General features: G+C 44.7%; 1 protein-coding gene across 1 annotated transcript in view; it reads left to right on the top strand.

Moving 5' to 3' along the window:
* Window positions 1-13,736: 13,736 nt before the first annotated feature.
* The window catches only part of CSPG4 (chondroitin sulfate proteoglycan 4), a 64,653-nt gene continuing 54,617 nt past the window's right edge, over window positions 13,737-23,772 (top strand). The window contains exon 1 of the mRNA XM_063314464.1: window positions 13,737-13,917. Within this exon, the coding sequence (XP_063170534.1) occupies window positions 13,821-13,917 (97 nt within the window). The 5' untranslated portion in view covers window positions 13,737-13,820. The remainder of the gene's footprint in view (window positions 13,918-23,772) is intronic.

Raw genomic sequence — 23,772 nt, 5'->3', positions numbered from 1 at the left:
CCAGCTAACAGGAGGGATTTTGGCACTCTTTTTATTTATTTATATTTATTAAGAAGTTTTCATAGAGTAAAAGGCAAATCAAGAAAAGAAGGAGAGGAGAGGAGAGGAGAGGAGAGGAGAGGAGAGGAGAGGAGAGGAGAGGAGAGGAGAGGAGAGTGAAGTTGAGAAATATAATGACTTCCGACCTTCTTCTCAATAGATAATCACCATCTTATTGTCCTTCCTCCCTCTTAGATAATAGATAGGTCCCTTCAGCCCCTCATTTAATCTGCATCTTTCTTAATCTTCAGGCCCATAAATCGTCACAGCGTTTCTTCTTTCAGCAAAAAGTCAGCTTTCGGCACTCTTTTGCTGAATTGGTGCAATGCGCCCCATCTGTACAATGTGTGCAACCCTAAATCTGGCCAAAATGGTGCAAGAGAAGCCCCTTCCCTTTCTATATGCGCTGCACCTGCCGCACTCATTAAAAAAGGGGCAGGGCTTGGACTGCACGCTCATACTGACTTTTCTGACTCCTTCCCCCTTAGCAACGCCCCTGAACCTGAGTAAACCAGTGGTGGCTTTTCAAGTAACGGGCCATGCATAAGCAAGCCAGCCGAGTTAGGGACTGCTGGGATTACCTGGTTCGCCCAGCCTGTCCAAGCAATTTTCCACTCCTTGGTACTGATTAGAGGGTCTAAAGATTGTATGTTGACCTCCGATCAATCTTTGCAGAACTCCGGATTGGAGCAAGCTTGCTGGCCACACAAGAAAGCTTAAGATGGCTCACAGCAGGTGGTGGCAATCACATGGAACCGATCCTTGCCATGAGACACGTAATTATGTTGTGTCTTGACTGAAGAGACCTAGCGTGCCTCCCACCGAAGGAAGAAATGGACAGTCCAGTTAGCAAACATCAAGTGGAAGCACCAAGACGGGGTCTGAAGGCCCATGAAGAGAGATGGCTCTCACATGACGATCCCTGGGGTCTCATCACTCAGTGAACATCCCTGGCTGAACCTACTTCATCCCTGCCCAGTTATGGCATCTCTATGGCCATCAGAAGGGGCATTAGATATACAGGTAGTCCTCGACTTACAGCCACAATTGGGACCAGAACTTCCGTTGCTAAGTGATGCGGTCACTAAGTGAGTTGTGCCCAATCCTACAACCTTTTTGCGGCAGTCGTTAAGCGAATCCGGCTTCCCCCATTGACTTGGCTTGTCAGAAGCTGGCTGCGAAGGTCGCAGATGGTTTATCATGTGGCCCCGGGACACTGCAACTGTCATAAATATTCGCCGGTTGCCAAGCGCCCAAATTTTGATCACGTGACCACTGTGACGGTCATAAGTGCAAGGACCAGTTGCATGTCACTTTTTTCAGCACCGGTGTAACTTCAAACGGTCGCTAAACAAATGGTCGTAAGTCGAGGACTACCTGTAGGTCCCTCTTCCCTATTTGGTGATGATAGGGAAATATTAGAAATACTGTGCAGTAAACCAGCAATTGAATGCATTCCAACGGTTGCTTGAAACCCCACGTGCTTAGCCTTGCCTTCTCCCATGCCATTCACCCTATGCATTAAGAGCAGCAGGCTCATGGGGGCTCATGGAAACCTGCTTGTAGAGGGCCTCAAGAGGTCCTGCTTGTGGTCTCACAGGTTGGTTCGGCTCATAATACAGTAAGCCAAAGCAGTATGTCAATTAAGATTCTCAGTTGTCCAAGTGGAATTGTCTGTAGGTTGGGTCATGGCAACTGGATTTCCTTCTTTTTGGTAGAAACATTTCGCTGCTCGTCCCCTGAAGAAGCTGCTTGGACAAGCAGCGAAATGCTTCAACCCAGAAGAAATAAATCCAGTTGCCATGACCCAACCTACAGATAAGCCAAAGCGGGGCCTTCCGAGTGATAGCACCCAATTCAGGCATTCTCCGCCCAGAAGAAATCCACTCCCCGACTATTTCCTATCAGGTGATGTCGGAAGACATGCCTCCTCCCCCAGGCATTTATTTATTTCATCTTGTACTTATCTACTCAATTTCTATCCTGCCATTCAGCTCCACACCTTGTACTTTTCCCCACTGCAACAACCCAGGGAGGAAGGGAGGTTGGGATGGGAAGGAAAGCAAGACCGGCCTCATGTCACCCAACGAGGAAGGCTGAGGAAGACCAAGAACCTATTCTAAGAAAAGGGGCAACAATCGAGTTAACCCAAAGAAAAAAAAACTTGGTACTGGTTGGTCAACTCCCTCAATAAGACTTTCATTGCTGTAACCCACCAAATTGCTTTCTGGAGAGCACTCATCAAGATTGGGTCAGTAGACATCATTCCTTAGTGCTAAAATTCCCAGAAGGACAATCTCTGCTTTAATTTGGCCTGTTTCTTCTGTATAGAAGTTGAACTGTTGTTTTTTTTAAAAAAAAGCTAGATGCAGATTCTTCTTTTTTTAAAAAAAAGTTATAATAAGCAATAGATTTGTTTGACAGAGAAGCTGTAACCCAGACACATAACTGTAAAATATTAATGCCCTAGATTAGTGGGGCAGAGGTTTAGGTGTTGCCGCTGTGCCTTACATTTAGAAGCAATTGCATAGTTGCTGGTATTATAGGTCAAGATGTCTTGCTCTCTTCCTGCTCAAAGTTCACTTGATTTTTAACTTCTAACACAGGCTGGAAGAGGAGCTGAATGTCTCATTCAACTGTAATGCAAGCGCATGTATAGCCGGGTTCCTCAGCCAGGGCATTGTGGCACCCCTGGGTTCCGTGAGGGATCACTAGGGGTTCCCTGGGAGATCATGATTTATTTAAAAAATTATTTCAAATTCCAGCAACTTCACCTGAAAGAGGTCAGTTTCCTTCTTTATTTTTAGTTGCAGAACACGGTTACTGCATCTAGACAGGCCTACCCAAGAATATGTCAAGGGTTCCTCCAGGGTCAAAAGGTTGAGAAAGACTGGGCTGAAAATTTTCAGTAGAAAACATTTTGCTTAGAATTGAAAAACCCAGGGGAGGGAGGGGAGAAAAGTGTGCAGATTTAGCTGGGCAAGGAAGCCATAGTTCATTCACTCGGAGCAGGACATTTGTGCTGCAGAACAGTGCTGGCGTTTGCCCTGTGATTCCCTGTGGGGCTTCAGCTGACTCCTCTGATGCTTTCAGAGTTGGATGGAACATCAGTTCATGCCCCACAAAGGCTGAGAAACTTCTAGTCCAGCTCTCTCTGAGGTTTTGAAATGGAGAGGTGGGCTAGGTGGCTTTACAAAGCATCTTCAAATGGGTACTTCCCTCAAGCGCTTGCAATTTGGGGTAAGGGCATTGCCCTACTGAGCAAAAATTCAGCCCTAAACCCAGAAGGACCACCCCCCAGGTCAGAAGGGAGGCAACAAAAGATGCTTTGGCTGTCACTCACATGTTGTCAGCCTTGTGAGGTAGTCCAGACAGGAATAGAATAGAATAGAATACTTTATTGGCCAAGTATGATTAGACATACAAGGAATTTGACTCTCAATATATTTACATAACATCAGAAAATAAATAATAATAAAGTAGTCATGTTATTTACTAAAACTATACAATCAAAAAAAAGAAAAGACTTGAAGGAAAATAATAGTACGGCTATTAACTAACACACACTCATATTTAAAGGGAGAATTAAGGGACAATATACTGCATCTGTTGTCTAACATACGTTCACATTTAACAGAGCATTACCGGTCACGTCTTAGCAGTCATGTCTTACCAAGCATACCCAGATGAACTAAATATACTTTGTTGTAAGGGTACATTAACCAAATCTTGCAAGTCTGAAAGTATAATTCTCCCACCGACTCCCTTACAGCCCAAGAAACTAGGGAGGGTCCCTTCTGAGCCTTTTGACATTCCCACTATCCAGCTGCAGGCTATGCTGTCTCTTATCTGCTTGTTGCCTAGTCTGCAGTTCTTCCTCCTGTCTCCCAAGGTCATTCCCACATACCATTACACATATTTCCAAGCCACCTGTGCGTTCAACTCTCTTCCGTACAATTTAAAATGCAACCAAACATCAAAAGCAATGTTTCTCAAGCTTGGCAACGTGGAGATGTGTGGACTTCATGCATGGCTGGGGAATTCCAGGAGTTGAAGTCCACACCTCTTCAAGTTGCCAAGCTTGAGAAACACTGATCTAAACCAACAAGCGTTGCAAGAAACTAAACTCACATACAAAAGCCATGGCCCTGATGAGTGGAACTGGGCCACTGGGGGGAATCCAGACCTTTGGGGAATCAAATGTCTTCCCCTGTGTGCCTCCACCAAAAAAAAAGAAAAGGCTGGCAATTAGATCGTGCTGTGGCAGTCAGTGGCCACTGTAGGAATAAAAATATATATTCCACCCAACCCCCCCTCCCCAAACCCCTTTTATGGTAAATTGCAGGAAGAGAGTGGCTGTTGTAACTAACCAGCCCTTGAAATAGCTTGAAAGCTCAGCAGTCAGAAAACTGAGCATCCTGGAAACATTTCCAGCAGCCATGGCTTGGTGCGGTATAAAAATCCATTGCAGCTTTGCAATTCCAGCTCTGCCTTACTGTGAAAACAGGCAGGGCAGAGAGAGGAAATAAAGTTAGCCAAGGCCATGCCAGAAGAATGATGATGGGGACCATTAAAAGGAGAACTTAGGTGCTGTGGGACAATTTAAGAGTGCTGTAGCACGGCAGATAGATGAGGGTCTGACATATTGGAAGCAATTTTAAATGGAATGCATTCTGTGCTGCACCGGGGGGATATGACCTGTTTATTGGCTCTTCAAAAGGCTGTTAAAACATGTCATTCTGGGCAGGGTTTTTAACTGTGGATGGTTTTTAATTCATTTTTAATATTCATGGTTTTCACCTTGGTTTTATGGCCTTCTCGTAAACTGTCTAGAGACATTGAATAGCCGCGGTAGGAAATTCATCGGTACGGCTGTCTGGGGGGTGGAGAGAGATTTGCAGACGATCATGGCCATGGTGCTACCTCCTTTACAACTTGGGTGGGTGATGTGCACTCCAAAAATAACAACAGTGAAAGCCGTCCCAATTCGGGGAGAACTTTTGTGTGTTCAGCACGATCCTTGTGTTCAGGATTCAGAAACTCTGCGCAATTTCCCCTTGAATGGACGTGTGTGGAACTGCTGATTCCCAATATGAGCCCACGCAAATTGACCCATCAGATTTGAGACTGTTAATGTCAGAAACAATTCATTTATTCATTCATTAAGATTGGTGCTTTCGCAAAAGACCCTGGCAATGAAATCCACATGGGGGTGAGAGGTGGATGGACAAAGTCTGGGGTGATTCCTCCAGACTTACGGGGCAGCTTTAGCAAAATGACTCTTAGCTTCATCGCTTTACGGAGGACTAAAGGGTCCTACCTTACAAGACTGTTGTGGGATTTGAATAAAAGTCAATGAAAATTGAAATTGATGGGAGAGGAGGGTGGTACTGGATCACGGAGACCCAGAGTCAAGGGAGATCTCCAGAATCTGGTCACCCTTTCTGAGTCAGGCTACTTGTGGGAATATCAGCTGCCCTCAACTCCTGGGGAAAAATAGCATAAAAATTGGTAATAACAGCTGGTTAGTTTTTGCAGAGCACCTCCCCATTTACTAAAAGCGTGGTTTGCTATTCTGCTTGGAAGTGCAGAAAGAGTTGAGTGACTCACCAGCGTCCACTTTGGGCACTGGGGTGGGGAGGGGACCCGAATGATCCAACGTGGGCTACATGGTTTGGGGGGAAGAAGTTGGGAAGGGCCGGTCAGTGGCCACCAGGAGTCAATAGTCAATAGCAGTTGGTGTCAAAGTCTCTTCCCTCCCCAGCAATGTTCCTTTAGAAAGAGGATGGTAGGACTGATATCATCGGAGAATTGCTGAGCTCCACAAAGAGTCCGTGCCAAAGAATTACAGTCCATCACATCCATAATAGGGATGTTTGGTTTGGAAGGCAGTTGGCCAACATCCCTTCCTTGGGTGGAGGAAGCTCACAGGCCTCAAATGCACAGCTCTCCCCTGGACAGGAAGGCAGGCCCCTTGGTGGCCTGGATCCCCTGCAGTTGATCTTCCCCCCACACGTTGATACAGATGCTGAGCTGGAAAGGCAAAAAGCCAACAGCTGCAGAGAAGCAAGTTTTTCTGCGGAGAGCAAGTCTTGGCTGGGAATTTTTACAGCGGGCTGCAGCTGCCTTACAGAGACCTTTCTGGGGTGGGAAGAAGCAGAGGAAAGAGGAGGGAGGCTGCTATGAAACTGTTCATTTCCAAGAACCCTACACGATAGGTCCATCCCCTGTGCAGGTATCAGAATTGGGGGCCAGAAACCCAGCAAATCTGGGTGAAAAAGCAGCTTGCGTGTCTTCAGACCACCTGGCCAGAGGGCCGCTTCAAACAGGGGAGCCCAGAATTGCCTCCCTATTAGCAGAATATCCTAAACCAGGCAGAGCTATTTATTCTATTAAGATGCCTGCTTTTTAACTCAAATAAGCGCTCAGCTACGATCCAGGAACAAGAGGCCTCTGGGGAAGAGAAACATTTGGCAGATAGAGAGCACATGGTAGGCACGGTCCAAAACGGCCCCGGGAGTGGCCAGGCCAGTCCCAATACCCCCTCTTGAGCAGCAGGAGAACTAGGCCTTTGGATTTGCTTTTTTAAAGAAGTCGGGTGGGTGGGGGGAGCCTCGAAGGGACAAAGGGGGTGGATCAAGGCACACAGACTCCCCCTGATTTACAGGGATGCTGAAGGATGTGTGGTCGGAAGACGGCCCAGTTGAGGTCCTAAAGGAGGACGCGATGCAGGCTCAACGCATTGCTGTCTTCATGAGTGGGGCGACATCGGGGGGGAGGGGTGCCAGAAGCAGGTTGACAGCATTGAACTCCATGAAGGAAAGATGAGAAGGCAACTATAATTAATATCTGCATCCAGGAATGGACTGAGAGAACGGTGTCAGCCGCTTAGGAACATGAACCTTCTGGGGTGGATCAGCCTGTCTGGGGCGATACCCCTCCATTCAGGGGTGTTCTTGGGAGGAATATTAAAAAAGTCAAGCGGGCTGCCCTAACTACCCCATCAGAGCCCTCCACCAATAAGGTTCCCCCCAGAAGTGCCAGCACCTCCCCTTTGTTTTTCCACGTTCCTGTTTTGCCTCCAGTCCTGCTGTTGTGATGATAAATGACAACTGGTTCCACATATCCGGCGCTTGCCCTTGGCTCTTTCAAAGAGAAGCTCCTTGTGTTTGACACAAACATGGTCAGATGCTCGGCAATCATCTGATAGGAGGATGGGGGATGTCCTCAAATGGAAACAGCATTTGTGCTGCGTGAGACAGTGGCTGATTCAAAATCAGGATCATGATAACATGGCAGAGGGAACTGGCCAAGCTGATAAACTGCGCTTTATTGAAATAAACTCTAGTGGATCGTTGGTTGAAGCCCATTGAAGTCTCCTTACACGAAGGGTGGAAATGGACAAGATCTAAATAGTTGTTACGATCATGTTGTAGCTGGGCAGAGTGAGGAGGATGATTTTGAGGTTGGGGTATTTTTGCACCTCTCTCCCTTCCTCCCTCCCTTCCTCCCTTCCTTCCTTCCTGTAGGAAACAAATACTTTTCACTTTCTAATGAAGATAAAACGCCACTACATTCTCACAGACAAAACCTTGATGGGGTGCAGTTCTGATTTTGGCTTAACATACTTTATGGAGCCAGTCAGTTGTGGCTGTTGGAATCCACCATTGGCTAAGCAAACCAGGGCTTTAGGGCAGTGTGTGAATGAATGACTGCATCATTCATGCAACCTACTTGAGCTAGTTATGGATTAGTCCATTTTCTGGGATTTCCACTCTCTATTGACCAGGATGGGTTTCCACAACATGTTAAGCCAGAAAAACACTATCCAGACTTAAGACTAACCAAGCTTAATGGGTTGTATGAATGCAGCCAGTAAACCTAATTTGCTTAAGTGTGGTGTGTGCACACATTCAGAACCACCCTCTAGATGTTTCTCCTAATTTTCAGCCAGAATGGACCCTCCTGCACCTCAAGATCATTTCAGTCTGGCATGTTGGACCCACAAAGATGTTTCTCATTTGCCTACCATCAGGAGATGTTACCTACATCCAAAATGCTATTCTTAAACCTCTAGAACAGCAGCAGCTGGAATGAAATCCAACTGAAGTCAACCAAAGGAATGTTCAGCTAGGGTATTTCCCTCATGGAAGACAAGACCACCAGCCATGGTAGAAGGAGAAACCACCCAGCCAGATTGGAAGGAGCAACCCCAACAGGTTCTGTTGAATATTAGCTTCTGATGCTGAATTGGGCAAGGGTTTCCCCCACCAACGCTCACTCCCAGCTGAGCCATAGGAAGATGCTGCAATGGTCAGAGCATGCTAAGTTACTGCCTGCTTTCCTTCTTCCCTTGGCTGGGTTACATTTAATAAGGCAAATAAATAAGGCTTGGAAATCTCAAATATGTACAGTGCTGGGGATTTTATATCAAGCCTCTTGCTGTTATTTATGAGCATCAACATTCCCAAGAAAGGGAAGCATAAGGAACAATGTAAACAGGAGTTAGCTGGAGCAATGATATATAAGTTGCATTGTTGCAGTGTGTTGCCAGTTGCCAGCCTATAAATAGGACTGGCAGAGTGGGCAGCGCAGCAGTCCCTGTATGAAGGAAATGCTTGTCTAAGCTGTGGGCAGTTGGGTGAAGAGAGGCCCTGTGGGCCTGGAGCACAAAATAGTTGTGTAGGAGAAGAGACAGATCGTCAATACATCTTACCTACATGGCCCTGCTGTGGTTGCTGGCTTGTTGGTTCCATTTTCTGTTGGCCATCATTTGTTTCAGAATGGTTTGTTGAATAAGCCATCGAAGCACAACGCTAAGCCATAAACCATGGTTTGCAAAGTGAAGCTGGCTGGGGTCACTCAAAATGGCAAGCCAAAGCTAAGCAACCACAGAACAATATGCAAATCAGTTGTCTGGGCTGGTTCACATAATATCAGACAAGTCATGGTGCCCATAGATTTTGGCAGCTGCTAGGCCTCGTTGCCCCTGTCACTGATCCCTCCCAGAGGAGTCCTTATTCAGCAAAGATCCTGCCCTCTGCTCCTAGCTAAGAGGTGAGGATGAACCCAACTGCCATTTCCAGACATGGATGGACTTCAACACCTTCATATCTGACTATTGTCATATTTAGACTAGCATCAGCTCAAGGCAAGCTGGAGCTTGGCAACATTGGGGAGGTTCTTCGTTCAAAGCAGAAGGCCTCCAATCTTTGTTGTCCACTTCAAATTTACTGGCTTCCAATCTGGGCTTCCGGTCTAGGCTCCATATTCCAATAGTGGGTAGATATCTCACCCCCAATGTTCTACCTGCCTCACCTCTGGCAAGAAGAAATGTTCTAAGCCAAACATCTTTGGAAGGGAAGAAGCTGTTGGTCAGTGGCAGGTGTATAATTGGCACGCAGAAGTCTCCAAGTATACTTATGGAAAACTGCAGTTATCAGCGATTATGGAAACATCTCTATCTGATTCCAGAGATCCACTGTCAAAGATCTCCTGACAGTCCTAGGCTTCATGGACCAATGACTCTGCCTCAAGGGGAGTCACATGTCTTCACGCAATCAGCCTCCTTCATCTGCCCTGCACAATTTAGATAATAAGCCTCGTGCCTCCACAGAAGCTATCAAGATAGGAGAAACATCTTATCAGTCCTGACTGAAGGGTAGGCGGATTGATGTACACATAGCTGGATACTGAAAAGATCTGGGACATAATTTATTTAAATGTTTGTCACCTTCTTCGCAATAATGAAAAGTGGGGGAAGAGGGACGGAAGCATTTTGCCTGCCGTGTGGAGCTATGATAGGGAAATAGAAAGGAATCTTCTGTACTATCAAATCAGTCCAAATCAGTAGGGCCTGGCAAAAAAAGATATCCCAGAATCTTAATTCAATTAGGCAGTGAATTTACTAAAACCCAGAGGGAGAGGCTCATGAAAGTCTTCCAAAGCCAAGCAAGCACTACATTTACGTAAGATCTTTATTAATGATCTTGGAAACAAGAATAAACAACCCATTAATTCCGTTTCACAGTTCCTGCCGAAACGGGAGCCACCACAGCTGCTGATTAAAGAAAGAGGTCAGACTTCTTTCAAGTTGGAACAAACAAACCTTGATGCAGGTCCTCAGGCTGGATCAAAGTTGGTTGATCAGTGTGAACTGTGGATATTTGTGAAAGAGGCAATGATTGTGAAAATTGGACTCAGGCGGAAAGCTTGCTAGCACCAGGGAAACCCAACTGGAGAAGCAGCCGTTTTGCAATGCAGCCCCACCCAGAAATTTCACTCCAAAACATGGAACCAGAAGCATCTTCTTTTGAAGCGGGCTGAGTACCATCAAGGTGGCTATACAGAAAGATCTGGTGGGCATCCACATAGATCTGGGACCAAATGGCCCTTAGAAGTGAAAACTGCACATTCATGTTAATTTTATTGCTTGATTTTTATTTATTTTGTGTTTTTTAGAGGTTGCCCAACTCAAAGAAGTCTGGGTGGGTTGCAACATGTTAACAGTGATAAAAGCAATGATAGGAATCAATCAAAATTATTTTAAAAACACGCCAGTAATAATAAATCAAACTTCCCCCACCAATGGTTTACATAGGTTTCCAATTTTGCTCTTCAAAGATAGATTGACAAAAGTCGGTATTCTCCTCTTTGTCCAAGATATGCTTCACCTTGTTTCAAGGTCATTTATTTATTTTTTATATTTATTTTAAAAATGCAAGATAGGCTAGCAATCCAGTTCTTTCCACTGGTGTAATTTTAAAAGAGGAATGGACAGATCTTGACCTGGTGACAGAGTAATCTAGGTTCTAGATCAGCCTTTCTCAACTTTTTGAGCCTGGAGGAACCCTTGAAATGTTTTTTTCAGGCCTCAGGGAACCCCTGCACATTCAGGCTCAATATGGGCCAGAAGTTACAAAAATTATTATATGCGTTTCACGGGTAGACCTGTCTATATGCACAAACAGTGTTCTTAAACTAGAAACAAAGAATGAAACTTACCCCTTTAATGTGAAGTTGCCCAAATTTGAAATAATTGTATAAATAAATCATGATCTCCCAGGAAACCCCTAGTGACCTCTCACGGAACCCGAGGGTTGAGAAACCCTATTGTAGATTGTTGAGACTTGAGACTTGGCACACCTGGAGGACTACAAGATGCCAATGCCTCATTTCTTTTGAAGTAATTGCAGATCAAAGGTGGGTGGAATTTAAACAAGCCATGGGTGGGGCCAGAGACCAAAGTAGGTGGCCCCGCTATACTTTCTCTTTTGACATCTCCTTCTTCTCTCTCTCTCTAAAACATGCTAAGTTGGTCAGATTATTCATGCCGGAGATCTATTTGCTTGCAGTGGATTTTGCAAATGAAACTGTGGGCCTCTGTGTTTGAGGTCTATAGGTTGCCTGGTTCTCCAGTAAAGTCCATATTGTCACCATTCTGACAAACCTCTGTTCTTGTAGCAGCTGAAGCTCATGCCATCATTCCTATGGCCAAATTTTCCACCTCTCCAAATTTCAAGGAACAGGTCTAAGATATATTATGCAGCCACTCTGATTCCACAGTGGAAAACCTGATCTTCATCCTGTTCATGAAGGTGTTCTTGCCACGTGGACATGGTCACCAAGAATACTGCAATTCTTTGTTGTTTATTCGTTTAGTCGCTTCCAACTCTTCGTGACTTCATGGACCAGCCCACGCCAGAGCTTCCTGTCGGTCGTCAACACCCCCAGCTCCCCCAGGGACGAGTCCATCACCTCTAGAGTATCATCCATCCACCTTGCCCTTGGTCGGCCCCTCTTCCTTTTACCCTCCACTCTCCCTAGCATCAGCATCTTCTCCAGGGTGTCCTGTCTTCTCATTATGTGGCCAAAGTATTTCAGTTTTGCCTTTAATATCGTTCCCTCAAGTGAGCAGTCTGGCTTTATTTCCTGGAGGATGGACTGGTTTGATCTTCTGGCAGTCCAAGGCACTCTCAGGATTTTCCTCCAACACCACAGTTCAAAAGCATCGATCTTCCTTCGCTCAGCCTTCCTTATGGTCCAGCTCTCGCAGCCATATGTCACTACGGGGAACACCATTGCTTTAACTATGCGGACCTTTGTTGTCAGTGTGATGTCTCTGCTCTTGACTATTTTATCGAGATTGGTCATTGCTCTTCTCCCAAGGTTTAAGCGTCTTCTGATTTCCTGGCTGCAGTCAGCATCTGCAGTAATCTTTGTGCCCAGGAATACAAAGCCTTTCACTGCCTCTACATTTTCTCCCTCTATTTGCCAGTTATCAATCAAGCTGGTTGCCATAATCTTGGTTTTTTTGAGGTTTAGCTGCAAGCCAGCTTTTGCACCTTCTTCTTTCACCTTCATCATAAGGCTCCTCAGTTCCTCTTCTCTTCCAGCCATCAAAGTGGCATCATCTGCATCTCTGAGATGGTTAATGTTTCCTCCAGCGATTTTAACACTGCAATTCTACAATATTCAAATTATGCATAACAATTCAGAGGGAGGGAAGGAGGGAGAGAACATCTACAAACCAACATCATCAATTCTCATTTTTGGTGATGCATTTCTTCTCTTGGGTCATGGTGAACAAGTAACTATTGTCTGCCCTTTCCATTTTCTTCTGGATCTCCACCAAAACATAGGAGGGAATTTTAGATCAGGTCAGAACAGACGATTTTACCATCTAGCTCAATATTCCAAGGAGTGCCAGTCCACTACAGCTCCTGAAATGCCAACACAAGAAGACTTATCGATAGAGTTTAAAGAAGCAATAACTCTTCCTGGACTGGAATCCACTTCACCAAGTCTTGGAGCACCCTCTCAAGTAAGCATTTTCTACCCAAGATGGGTAGCATCTCTCCAGGTTCTCAAGATCTTTCCCATCAGCTGCTCTTTGATCTGTTTGGCATTGTTGTTCGTTCTATCAGGGTTCTTGGTTTTGTCAAACAAGTGCCCTTGCCGTGCTGCCTTATACCCTGGCTTGAAGTGCTTCAAAGTACACATTGCATTTTCTGAAGCCCCCCTTCAGGACTTTTCCTCCTGGAAGCAACCGTCAAACCATCCTGCTTTGCTCCATTTCTTCTCCAAATCTGCCTTGTGTCACTTGCAATCATTCAGGCTGCAATCCAAGAGGCTGCGAAAGTTTCCCCAAGGGTCTTCAACTACATCTTCATATTCATGAGACTGGGATAGAGATCATTTCCTTGCCTATCTATGGGAAGAGGGGAGATTTCGATCCAACTGGTTTCCACAGGTTGAGGAGATGTTCAGCACCCCCAAATCTGTGGAAGAGAATCCTGGGCAAAAACACACAACTTGGCTTGGCCCGTGATTTTTCAGTGGCAAATCCACCACATCCAGATTACAAATTGGCCATCAGGTTTTAAGTATAACTCTTCTCTGCACTGTGGCGCATCTTCCTGTCACAGTGAAAACCAGAACAAGAAAGAGCTGAACCATTTGCTTGGAGGCCCCAATGATTTTGGAAGAGACAGAAAATAGAAATTGTATGTGCTCTGAGGAGAGAAATAGGGAAGAACTGAAGTTCCCTTTAAGAAGAGAACTAATCTGTAATATGAGAGGTGCCTCTTCTAGCCCAGCCCGCTTGTGACTGGTGGGGAAATTTAGAATGTCCCTCCCTGCAAGTTTATTAAATATAGTAGTAGCTGAAAACTCAATTGAAAACAGACAGCCTCTGTTTCCAACGCCTGACTCACCCGCTTGATCCTTCTCGGCGTGAGGGGAATGATCTGAGAGCCACTGGTCCAGTTGTAGGCAATACCATGGCATCTAGACTTCCTCGAGGAACATGGGCTTTTTGGCCCCTGTTCCAACTTCTGCTACATCTTCTCCCAATTTGTGCCGTTCCCGAGTCTGGAGGTAAGTAATCCATCCCCCTTTCCCCATCTTCTCTTCTTCTGGATTTGTTTTCTTGCTTTCCAGTGGAGAAGAACAGTGATGGAGTTTTGGCAAAATGGGCAAAATGCACCAGTCAGGCCAAGGCAATATGTTGGCGTGTACAACATTTGCATCCCTAAGGGACAGAGAGAGGCTGACACTTGTCTGACAGCAGCAAAGAAAGGAATGGGGACTATGAGTGAGCCAGAAATTTGAAGAGACATATGTTGTTGGTTTCCTATCCTTCCAGCTTTTGGAATTCTCGAGCGTGGTATTTGGTGATTGTTAGAATGAGCATCTTCTGACCTATATTTAAATTCCAATTATAAGGAGCAGAAGGAGCAGACTTCTTAAGGGCAGGCTCCCTTTAATAGATTAAATAAGAGATCAGCTGAAGCTGAGGGCTGCAGGGTGGACATCCCAGCTATGTGAGATGCAGATGTCCCCTAGGAGACCCAGTTTACAGCAGGGACAGGTTGAGTGCATGCTAGGCTGTGAAATCAGTCTCATCGGTGGAAAGGTGAGGGGAGTTGGCTTAACCCTCTCCTTTTATGGCACATAAGAAATGAATGCAGTCTGGAAAGTCAATGTTCTGTCTATCAAGTTATGGGATTTGAGGTAGCATCAACACCTTCTTCGGATCTTCTTACCGAGGGCACAACAAAGTTCTCAGTCCTCTTTTTCCTGCTGAGATTGCTCTTAGAACATCCCTTTTCAGAGGTTAAGAGCCATGGGGATGTTGAGCACCAACTGCTGAATGCAGTGTGGATTCTGAGTATATCATTTGCCTAGTTGCTTGAATATAGCCAAATACTGAGTATAGCTACACACAGTATGTCCTGGCATATAAGGAATACTAGGTATCTAAAATCTGAACTGCCAATTGATCTACCATGCTGAGAAACTGATTCTCCACTGTGGACCCAGTCAGCAGTTACTTGAAAGGGAGCAAGATCCTAGATTTCATGATTATCAAGAGGAAACTGAACATTTTACAAACCTGATAAAGGCTATAAAGTTAAAGGGAAGTTGCATGTTACCTCCAGACATCATGAAGCACTGATTCATCACTGCTGCCCACTTACAACGCCATATGCTTCTTGCCCTTATATAGCAGAAGTATTTTGCCCTTATTTTATTTATTTTTTCCAACCGGAATATGCTAGGAGAAATAAATATATCTATTTTTATTTCGTTGGGTTGACTTAGGTTCCAAAAAAGGCATACTTGCATCCTTTATTAGCTAATGGCGAGGAAGCTTCTGAGACTGTTTGCCTTCACAAACTGTGGTTGCCAAGAGAACAAATCAGCTTTTAGTTTAACTCCCGTGTGGGAAAGGAAAATCGTCAAGTTGGCTGGAATAAAAGAAACACTGATTTAGAAGATACTAGTTTGTTAGTGCCAAAAGAAGACTTTGAGGAGTAGAAAAGCTAAGGGACAAGAGGAGCATAGAAGCAAGAGGCTGAAGATGTAGAGAACGGGCTGAACTTTTTGGAAGAGTAGGTTTCCTTTAGGAAAATGATAGAGGAATCAGACATTGAATTAAAAAGTGTTGACCAGGGTATTGACCAAAGAGAAGAAACCTCATGCTTCTTAAGATCAGGAGAGGCTGCTTGAATGAATGAAGAAGGAAACATGCAGCAATATTGGAGAGAAGTGAACCACTAAAGGTCACTCTTTTTAGGGTTTAAGACAGTGTTTCTCAGGCTTGGGAACTTGAAGATGTGTGGCCTTCAACTCCCAGAATTCCCCAGCCAGCATAGCTGGCTGTGTCATTCTGGGAGTTGAAGGCCACACATCTTCAAGTTCCCAAGCCTGAGAAACACTGGTCTAAGAGCTGACAAGGGGATTTGGCTGAGAATCACTTCTATGTCCTTGGGACTATTGGCAGTTCTTGAAGGGCAAAGAAATCCCCAACGTCTGCATAGAGGGAGGTTGAACTTAGCATGCTGATTTGAATTGAACAATTCTCAGCCATAGGCTTCTGGTTTTATTACCGAAGCCACAAATCACAATTCCAGAATTATGTAGTTAGAATTACTCGCTTACAATAACTTTTGTATCTGATGTCCTCTAAGGATGGACAACCTGAAAATGACCAGATATTTCTGATCCTCAACCTCCAGCCTCCCTCATCACTGACCATGCAGGCTTGGACTGCTGGAAATATAATATTGTAACATCTAGAAGTCTTATACCCTTGGTATAACCTTATAAATAATTCCTCCAGAGGTTTATTTTGTGCCTGCTATGCATGCTCCATCAGGGAACTTTCATGCCATTTAAAGCAGAAAGCCAGCAAAGATCGTGATGGCTTAGAATGAGAGTTTAACGTCAAATGCATTGGGGAAGTCTACCTTCTCCATTTTTCCATAAATACCTTTTGTAGCTCTCCAAACTTTGGGCTCCCTGGAGCCTACTGATATATTCCCCCGTTTGTGGGGTGGTGCGATTTTGGCTAGAGAAGCCAGGGAGTGCCCCGCCCGCATACTAGGAATAGATAAAATCCTGCAAGTGAATCCATCTCTTTTGGACTTGCCTGCTCCTCCCTGTTTTTTGAATGTGAGGTCAGGTGGTGCCATCTAGGCAGGGACCCAATCCAACAGAATGAACGGTTACATTCATTCTGCAGGATAAACAGGAATGCAAAATAGCAACCCGTTTCCAGAGACTGGTGACCGAGTTTTCTCCGCTGGGTGGTTTCTGTAACTTGGCCCTATAAATCTTTGGCAGTTCTCCCTATTTCATTCCTCTGTCTTTTCTATTTCATCCTTATCCCTGCTAGGACAGTCATATAAATCATCAAGGAAAGAGCCTCATCCATTTGGACCCAATGTGAGGCTCGATTCTTCTGACCATCTTAGAGGTCCCTCATCTTCCCTCTAGCTGTTGTTTGAATATCTTGCTGAAATATCTCTCGCCTTGGTCCTTTTACCTCTTCCCCATCAATGAAGAATTGTCGTATCTGTAAGATGGAGAACTCTTCAGCCAGCCTTGGATTTGCTGAAAGCCAAACGATTTTCCAACATCCCACCCCTACACTGAAAATTATTTAGTTTCTTTTGTCAGTACCTGTCATGACTAATTTTTTCCATTATTGTTCATGCTTGTTCTGGCTTCATCCATTGATCATGCTTTCTGTAAAACACACTGCTTTGAATTTTTAAAAAATGATGATGGCAAGATGGTATTTCAGTTTAGAGCTGCCGTTTGAGCCGCATCTGGTAGCTGAGAGTTGGAAAAAATTATCCAGAGACACCAGAAGTTGTTTCTTGCACCGTAGGAAAATTGATTGGATGGCTATCAAGAACGGCTGCATTATGAATTAATAGTCAATATTTGAGTCAGGTGCTGCTGAGATATATTGTGTTTGATAGATAAGCCAATCTTTGTTGCAGTTCTGAGAAATACACTGGGCCATAAATATTATACTTAGATACTTGTATATTTAATGCCTTGAAAGATATTGTCATTGGCTAATTGCTTAATTGATTGAGCTGTTGGATTTGGCGTTTTCTGGCATTTAAAAGCATAGGATTAAATTACATATACATGGATTCAAATAGCTTGTTTGCTCATCAGTTTAATGAGCCTGATTAACGGTAATTTATTTTCTCTTGAAAGCTAATGTGGAATTAATAGATCCATTATCTTGGAGAGATCATCAGAAGAACAAAAGAACTGTTGACATATCTATTATTGGAAAATCAGCAGATCATTAATGTGAAAAACTTTGTAGATGCGATAACTGTATGGTGATAAACACAGTTATGTTACCTCATATTAATCAGCGAAATAGCGTTATAGAATATTTTACATTTCTCTGCAATGTGTGCATTTCTGTTCAATTCTTTGACCAATTGTACCAGTTCATTAATTCCACAGTGTTGCACATCTGTTCTCACACTATATATCTTATACCATCTGCTAGCAAACTTTTGCACTGATTCAACCCATCGCTGTTTCAGTTCTAAAGCTATACTAAAAGTGTGCAATTCCTCGTTTTTTCCCCTTTTGTTACAATCATGTCACCCTTGATCCTGTCACCCAAATTCTCTCCTCCCGAAAAGAAGTTTTGAAAAGCCCTTCCGTCTACCAGACTGAATTTTTCTTCACTAGCAAGGACACTTCTCTTTTCCAACTTTTTGCACCCAGATGAACTTGAACCAGACATAACCCTTGATTATTTTACTGGCCTTGATTCTAGCTCTGGCTGTGATGCTTTATGCAAGCACATTGTTTCCAAAAAATGCTAGATCACCAGACTAGGGTCCAGCAAAATACCAGGGACATCGAGTCAATGTTCCTCATTGCTTTTGGAGAAGAAGACAGGGACAGCTTCCAGCTGCATCAAAGAAGGCATTCTTCTCAACCCTTCAGTTATACTCAGAAGGAATTGGATTTCGGGTGCAGCTAAAGCCAAAAGGCAGGGTGAAATGTAATTATTCTCTGATGTTGCTGTTTGTCATTTCCTGCCATTGGTTGAGATTTCCTGATGCAGCCAATGGATTCAGACACACTTCTTAGAACAATATCTGGATTCTCAAGGTTCCTAATATTTTCCTTGGTTCGTGGATCAATCAGTTGCTCATCCGAAGGAGCCAGGATACAGCCAGGAATTGACTGGTCCTTGCTGTCACTTGCTATGCTGAAATCTATCAGACTAGATCCTCCTCGTGCCCCTAATTCAGTATCCACTTGCCAGCCCCACTGGATCGACCAGACCAGGCAATCAGCTCCACAGGAGGCTAAAACTTTGATTGAGATTGGCTTTGGTTGGCTCTAATAACAGAATCTGGCAAGTCTGATTGTGCTGGACTTCCTTCTTAATCTCCGGTGAATCAGGGCAACCTCCGTCTGAGCTGCTTCTGAATGTTATCTGGATGTCCTGGACTTAAAAAATGCTTCAACTCTTTTGGTCTGGGTAACAATTCCTGCACATCTGCATCATGGTCACCTTCTTGCTCTCTACAGGTAGTCCTCGCTTAATGACCAGAATCTCAGTTGCTAAGCGAAGCAGTCATTAAGTGAATCCGACCAAATTTTATGACCTTTTTTGCGGGAGTCATTAGGTGAATCACTGTGGTTGTTAAGTGAACCATGTGACTGTTAGGTGAATCACACAGTTCCCCACCGATTTTGCTGGCCAGAAGCTGGCTGGGAAGGTCGAAAACGGTGATCATGTGACCACGGGATGCTGCAACGGCCATAGACGCAAACCGGTTGCCAAGTGCCCACATCACGATCATGGGACCACAGGGACACGGCAGCGGTCGTAAGTGTGAGCACCAGTTGTAAGTTGGTTTTTTCAGCACCAATGTAAGTCTGAACTGTCACTAAAAAAATGGTCATTAAGTGAGGACTACCTGTACACAGCTCCCTTGAGGCTTACTAGGGTTTCAGGGAGAGGACCTTTCACATCACCTGCTAAAAGCCCTCAAGTCAACTTCAATTCCTGGTAGCACCATTGCTGCAGTTTTCTTGGCAGGGCTACAGAAGAGGCTTTCCAGGGAGAAGGAAGGGGGGGTTAGCTTCCCAGAATAGTTCAAGAATACCCCAGTAGGGAATTGCTGAGAGGGTGCAGTATGTAAATTTGATGAAGAAATAAACAGAGCAATAAAAGCAAAGCTGAGCACTAACCAGGGCCAACCCTGCCTAGCTTCAGAGACCAGCCAAGGTGGGCCAGGTGCCATCACCTCCACCTACTTGAGCATCCTAGCCAGAGGTGGTGGAAATATCTACTTGGCCTGTACAGGTAGTCCTCACTTAACAACCATTCATTTAGTGACAGTTCAGACTTATGACAGTGCTGAAAAAAACTGACTTACAACCAGTTCTCACACTTATGACCGTCGCAGTGTTCTGCGGTCACGTGATCGCCATTTTGGACCTTCCTGGCCAGCTACTGGCAAGCAAAATCAATGGGGAACTGCGTGATTCACTTAACAGCCACATGGTTCACTTAATGCCGGCAGTGATTCGCTTAATGACCACAACGAAAAGGTCGTAAAATCAGGTCAGATTCACTTAATGACCGCTTTGCTCAGCAACCAAGATTCCTGTCCCAGTTGTGGTTGTTAAGGAAGGACTACCTGCAGTGTGTTTCCCATAAGAGGGAGCCACTGGTCATTGCGAAGGATGAGCAGGAAGTGGCAACGCAGTTGCTTTCCACCAGGCAGATGACCGGCTTTCCATCCTAAAGGTTCCAGATTCTGTGTGATCATGCAAAATGCAAGTGCAGCTATTGATTAGGAAAATTGATTTGGTGATCCAGATGTTTTGGCTTTCAGACACATCTTGAGGACCCTACTCCAAAAGTGGCTGGGGCAGGAATCCATGTGGGCCAACATGAGTTAGTGGAAGGGATCAGATGGATCCTTGATCTCCTGCTAGGCTTACAACAACTATTTTTTTTCTCTAAATCCTTCTTTAAATCCAAATTTCTCGGCCCCACCCATTCTTGAGATTCCAAAAGAGGTCTTGGAAGAGGCGCTTTTTTGCATCCTTGATCTACGCCCAGAATCAGCAACCTTTCTCAGTTTGGCTTTTGAGTGGCCAATTAGGAAGGCCCCCTTCTCCAGAGTAACTGATTGATTGGGTATTGATCCCACCACAATCATGACAACTGCAGAGGCATAAAAATAAATACAAAGAGTATGCAGAAAAGTGGGTAGATCCTGCATGAAAGCAACCTCTGATTTAATATACTTCCACGTAATTAAAATCTAAATCCGGGTGATTAATGTAGGTGACACAATTATTCTCCAATACCCTTATACCTTGTCCCTGTCAAATTAATAGAGGGGCTTGAGGGCCACGCCCAAGACTTTCGAGGACCACGTGCCACCCTGGGATGGAGATTATGCGCTCCGGATTTATACAGACGTTGCTGCCTGAAGAAATGAATCAAATCAGACTTTTCTTCCAATATCATTAGTTCAGTGGGCATGATTTCTACAGTACTTGCAATGCTCCTTGGATTTTCCCACTCTTTAATTTCCCCCAATCTCACCTTATGTGTGACATTGGTTTAAAGGGTTCCCAGTTGCCTTTAAGGTCCCATTTTCATTTTGGAGAAATAGTCCTGATAGGCTTTGGTTATGCATCATCAACTTACCAAACCTGTTTGATTTAGGCACGACCCCAGGTCAAAGGAAGTGGGCATCTAACATGGGGAATTTCCTCCCTATTAAAAAATCCGTTTCTTGTCTCCTGCCTTCTTCGGTGCATAAAGGTATCCAGCCAATGTCAAGGATGTTACCGATCACTGATTGTGAAGGTTTTGGGATTCTTAACATTTAGCAAATGGGCATTTCTAGGGGGACCTTACAAGTCTGCATTCCTCTCGGCCTCATGCGCGCTGCGGCAACGTCTTGGGGCTGCCTCAAAAGTCAGGACAACCCTCGCAACACCCTTGGCAGGAGATCTGGCTGAATCTTCTGTGCTACTTGGAACTATCTGAGTCATTTTTACTTCCTCTCCCCATCCCGCCTGCACCCACCCCACAGCACGCCACTTATTTTAAGGCTGCAGTTCTAAAACAGATGGGGGAAAAAGAGCTTCCAGCTGATGGGAAACAGGGGGGGAAAAGGAATGGTGTCAGAAGAGGAAAGAACAGCCCAATATCGTGGGAATCTAATAGGGATATGTTGATCTCATTCTTATTTTTAGCAACCCCATGTGCATGCATAAGGCCGTGTTCCCCACCAAGGTTAAAATGGGCTTAATCCGGGGGTTGGAATTTGCTTGTTTTTGTACCGTGATTTAAAGTCAGCAGGAAATGCAGTTTTCATCAGCAGATAAGCCAGGATGATGCACGTTCTGCAGGAGCCTCTGGACATTTTTCCCAAACTGGATGAATTTTACTCTTCCAAGGAGCAAGAAAATGAAACGTTTCTTTTCTCTTTTTTTTCCCCCACTGGAAGCCTCTGTTAAAAATGACCAATGGCAAAATGGTTCACCGGAAGCCGGATGCTGGTATCTGCTCTTCACGTTCTGGGGAATCTTGCTGCACAACCTCTTTCCTCACTGCAAGGCAGTTGAGAAGCACATAGCTTTAGAATGAGGGAGGCATCCAAATTAAGAACCAGAGAATTCACAAGGTGAAAATCGGAGTGAGTTACGAGCTGAGCTCTGACATCACCAAAGCTGAGCACAGTCTGGAAACATGTCAGCTTGCTCGAAGCCCAGCTTTGTAGCTGCCCTGCTTCATTCCTTTCTTCCTTTCACCAACTGATGCAAGAAAATCTTATTTATGGATTTGAGATGTAGAAGTATTTCAACATCACACTGATTTCTAAGGTGGGGGGGAGATCCCTTTAAGGCATAGCAATGGCAAAGCGGTTTCTGTAACAATCAAGCACTCCTGCTCATGGACTGGAATGGCTTCTCCAGTCTGCATGCAGGGGACTACAACTCCCCTCTTGCCCGGCTTGGCTCTGTTGGATGGGGGCACTAATAGTCCCCTGCTCTGGAAGAGTTTAAGCCAGAGAAGGGTGTTGCAATCTTATTTCACCATTTAGCACAAGGAGGTATTCGAGACACCCTGGATCTCAATTTACATTTCCAACTCTTAAGCCAAGCAAACAAGCACAGAAGTTGAGATCTTCACATGAGATTTCGTCTTTTGGTCCTTAAGTACCAATATCCTGTGATCCTGCCTGAACACAGATTTGGCTCCCTCCAACTGTTTACTCCCAAGTAAGTCTGCCAGGTGCAACTGTCCCAACAGAGTCAAGCACTCCTGTGTGCCTCCATCTCCTGGCTTTCAACCATAGACAATGACATGCTTGAGGACACAGCAGAGGAAGCTCCTGGCCAGAATTTGCTAGATCCAGGACAGGAAGAGTTGGTCTGGTTGCTATCCTGGCACCATTGCTGAGATCTGGTAGGACAGGACCTGATATTGGAGATGCTTGGCCCTCTTCTTTGCTGAGAAAGCTTGTGGGACAGTGCTCTTGGAAAACCCTCTGGGACCAAGACTGGGAGAAGACAGACCAAACCAGAGAAGGTTAAGGTTTCTGGGACACCATTGAGAAGAACATGGAATGCCAAGTAGTTCAAGGAACTACTCCCAAGGTGATCTTCCTGGTCAAGAACATTTATTCTTGCCCTGTCCTTGGATTCCACCCTCCAAGCCTGAGTCTTCAGCGAGCTCCAGGTGACATTCCCTGCGGTTTGCTGAAGGGCTGCCTGAGGCTTGTCCAAGCCTAAGCATTTTCTGCAAGTGTGGCAAGATGGAACATGTTTGGGGAGCTTTTAACAGCTAGCCATGCTTCTTCTCCTTCTTCTTCTTCTTCTTCTTCTTCTTCTTCTTCTTCTTCTTCTTCTTCTTCTTCTTCTTCTTCTTCTTCTTCTCCTCCTCCTCCTCCTCCTCCTCATTATTATTATTATTATTATTATTATTATTATTATTATTATAATATCTGGATTGCATTATACTTTAGATTTTAACTGAGTTTTCTGTTGTATAGTGCTGGCTTTTAATCAATTTGTTAGAAGTGCTGTTGCCAAATCCGCACCTTGGAATGGAGTGGGTTGCAGGCTGGATACAACAGGGACTGTCTAACTGACTGGAGGCTGTATGAGAGCAGAGAAAGATCAACTTGTAAACAAGCTGCTACAAAAAGCTCTTGAGAGACACTTGGGTGCAGTGGTTAAGGCACCAGGTTAGAAACTGGGAGACCATGAGTTCTACTCCCTTCTTAGGCACAAAGCCAACTGGGGGACCTTGGGCCAGTCCCTCTCTCCTATCTATATCTATATCTATATCTATATCTATATCTATATCTATATCTATATCTATATCTATATCTATATCTATATCTATCTATCATC

The sequence above is a fragment of the Candoia aspera genome, chromosome 13 (genome assembly GCF_035149785.1).
Source record: "Candoia aspera isolate rCanAsp1 chromosome 13, rCanAsp1.hap2, whole genome shotgun sequence".
Lineage (NCBI taxonomy): Eukaryota > Metazoa > Chordata > Lepidosauria > Squamata > Boidae > Candoia > Candoia aspera.
This window is presented reverse-complemented; position numbering and strand designations above follow the sequence as displayed.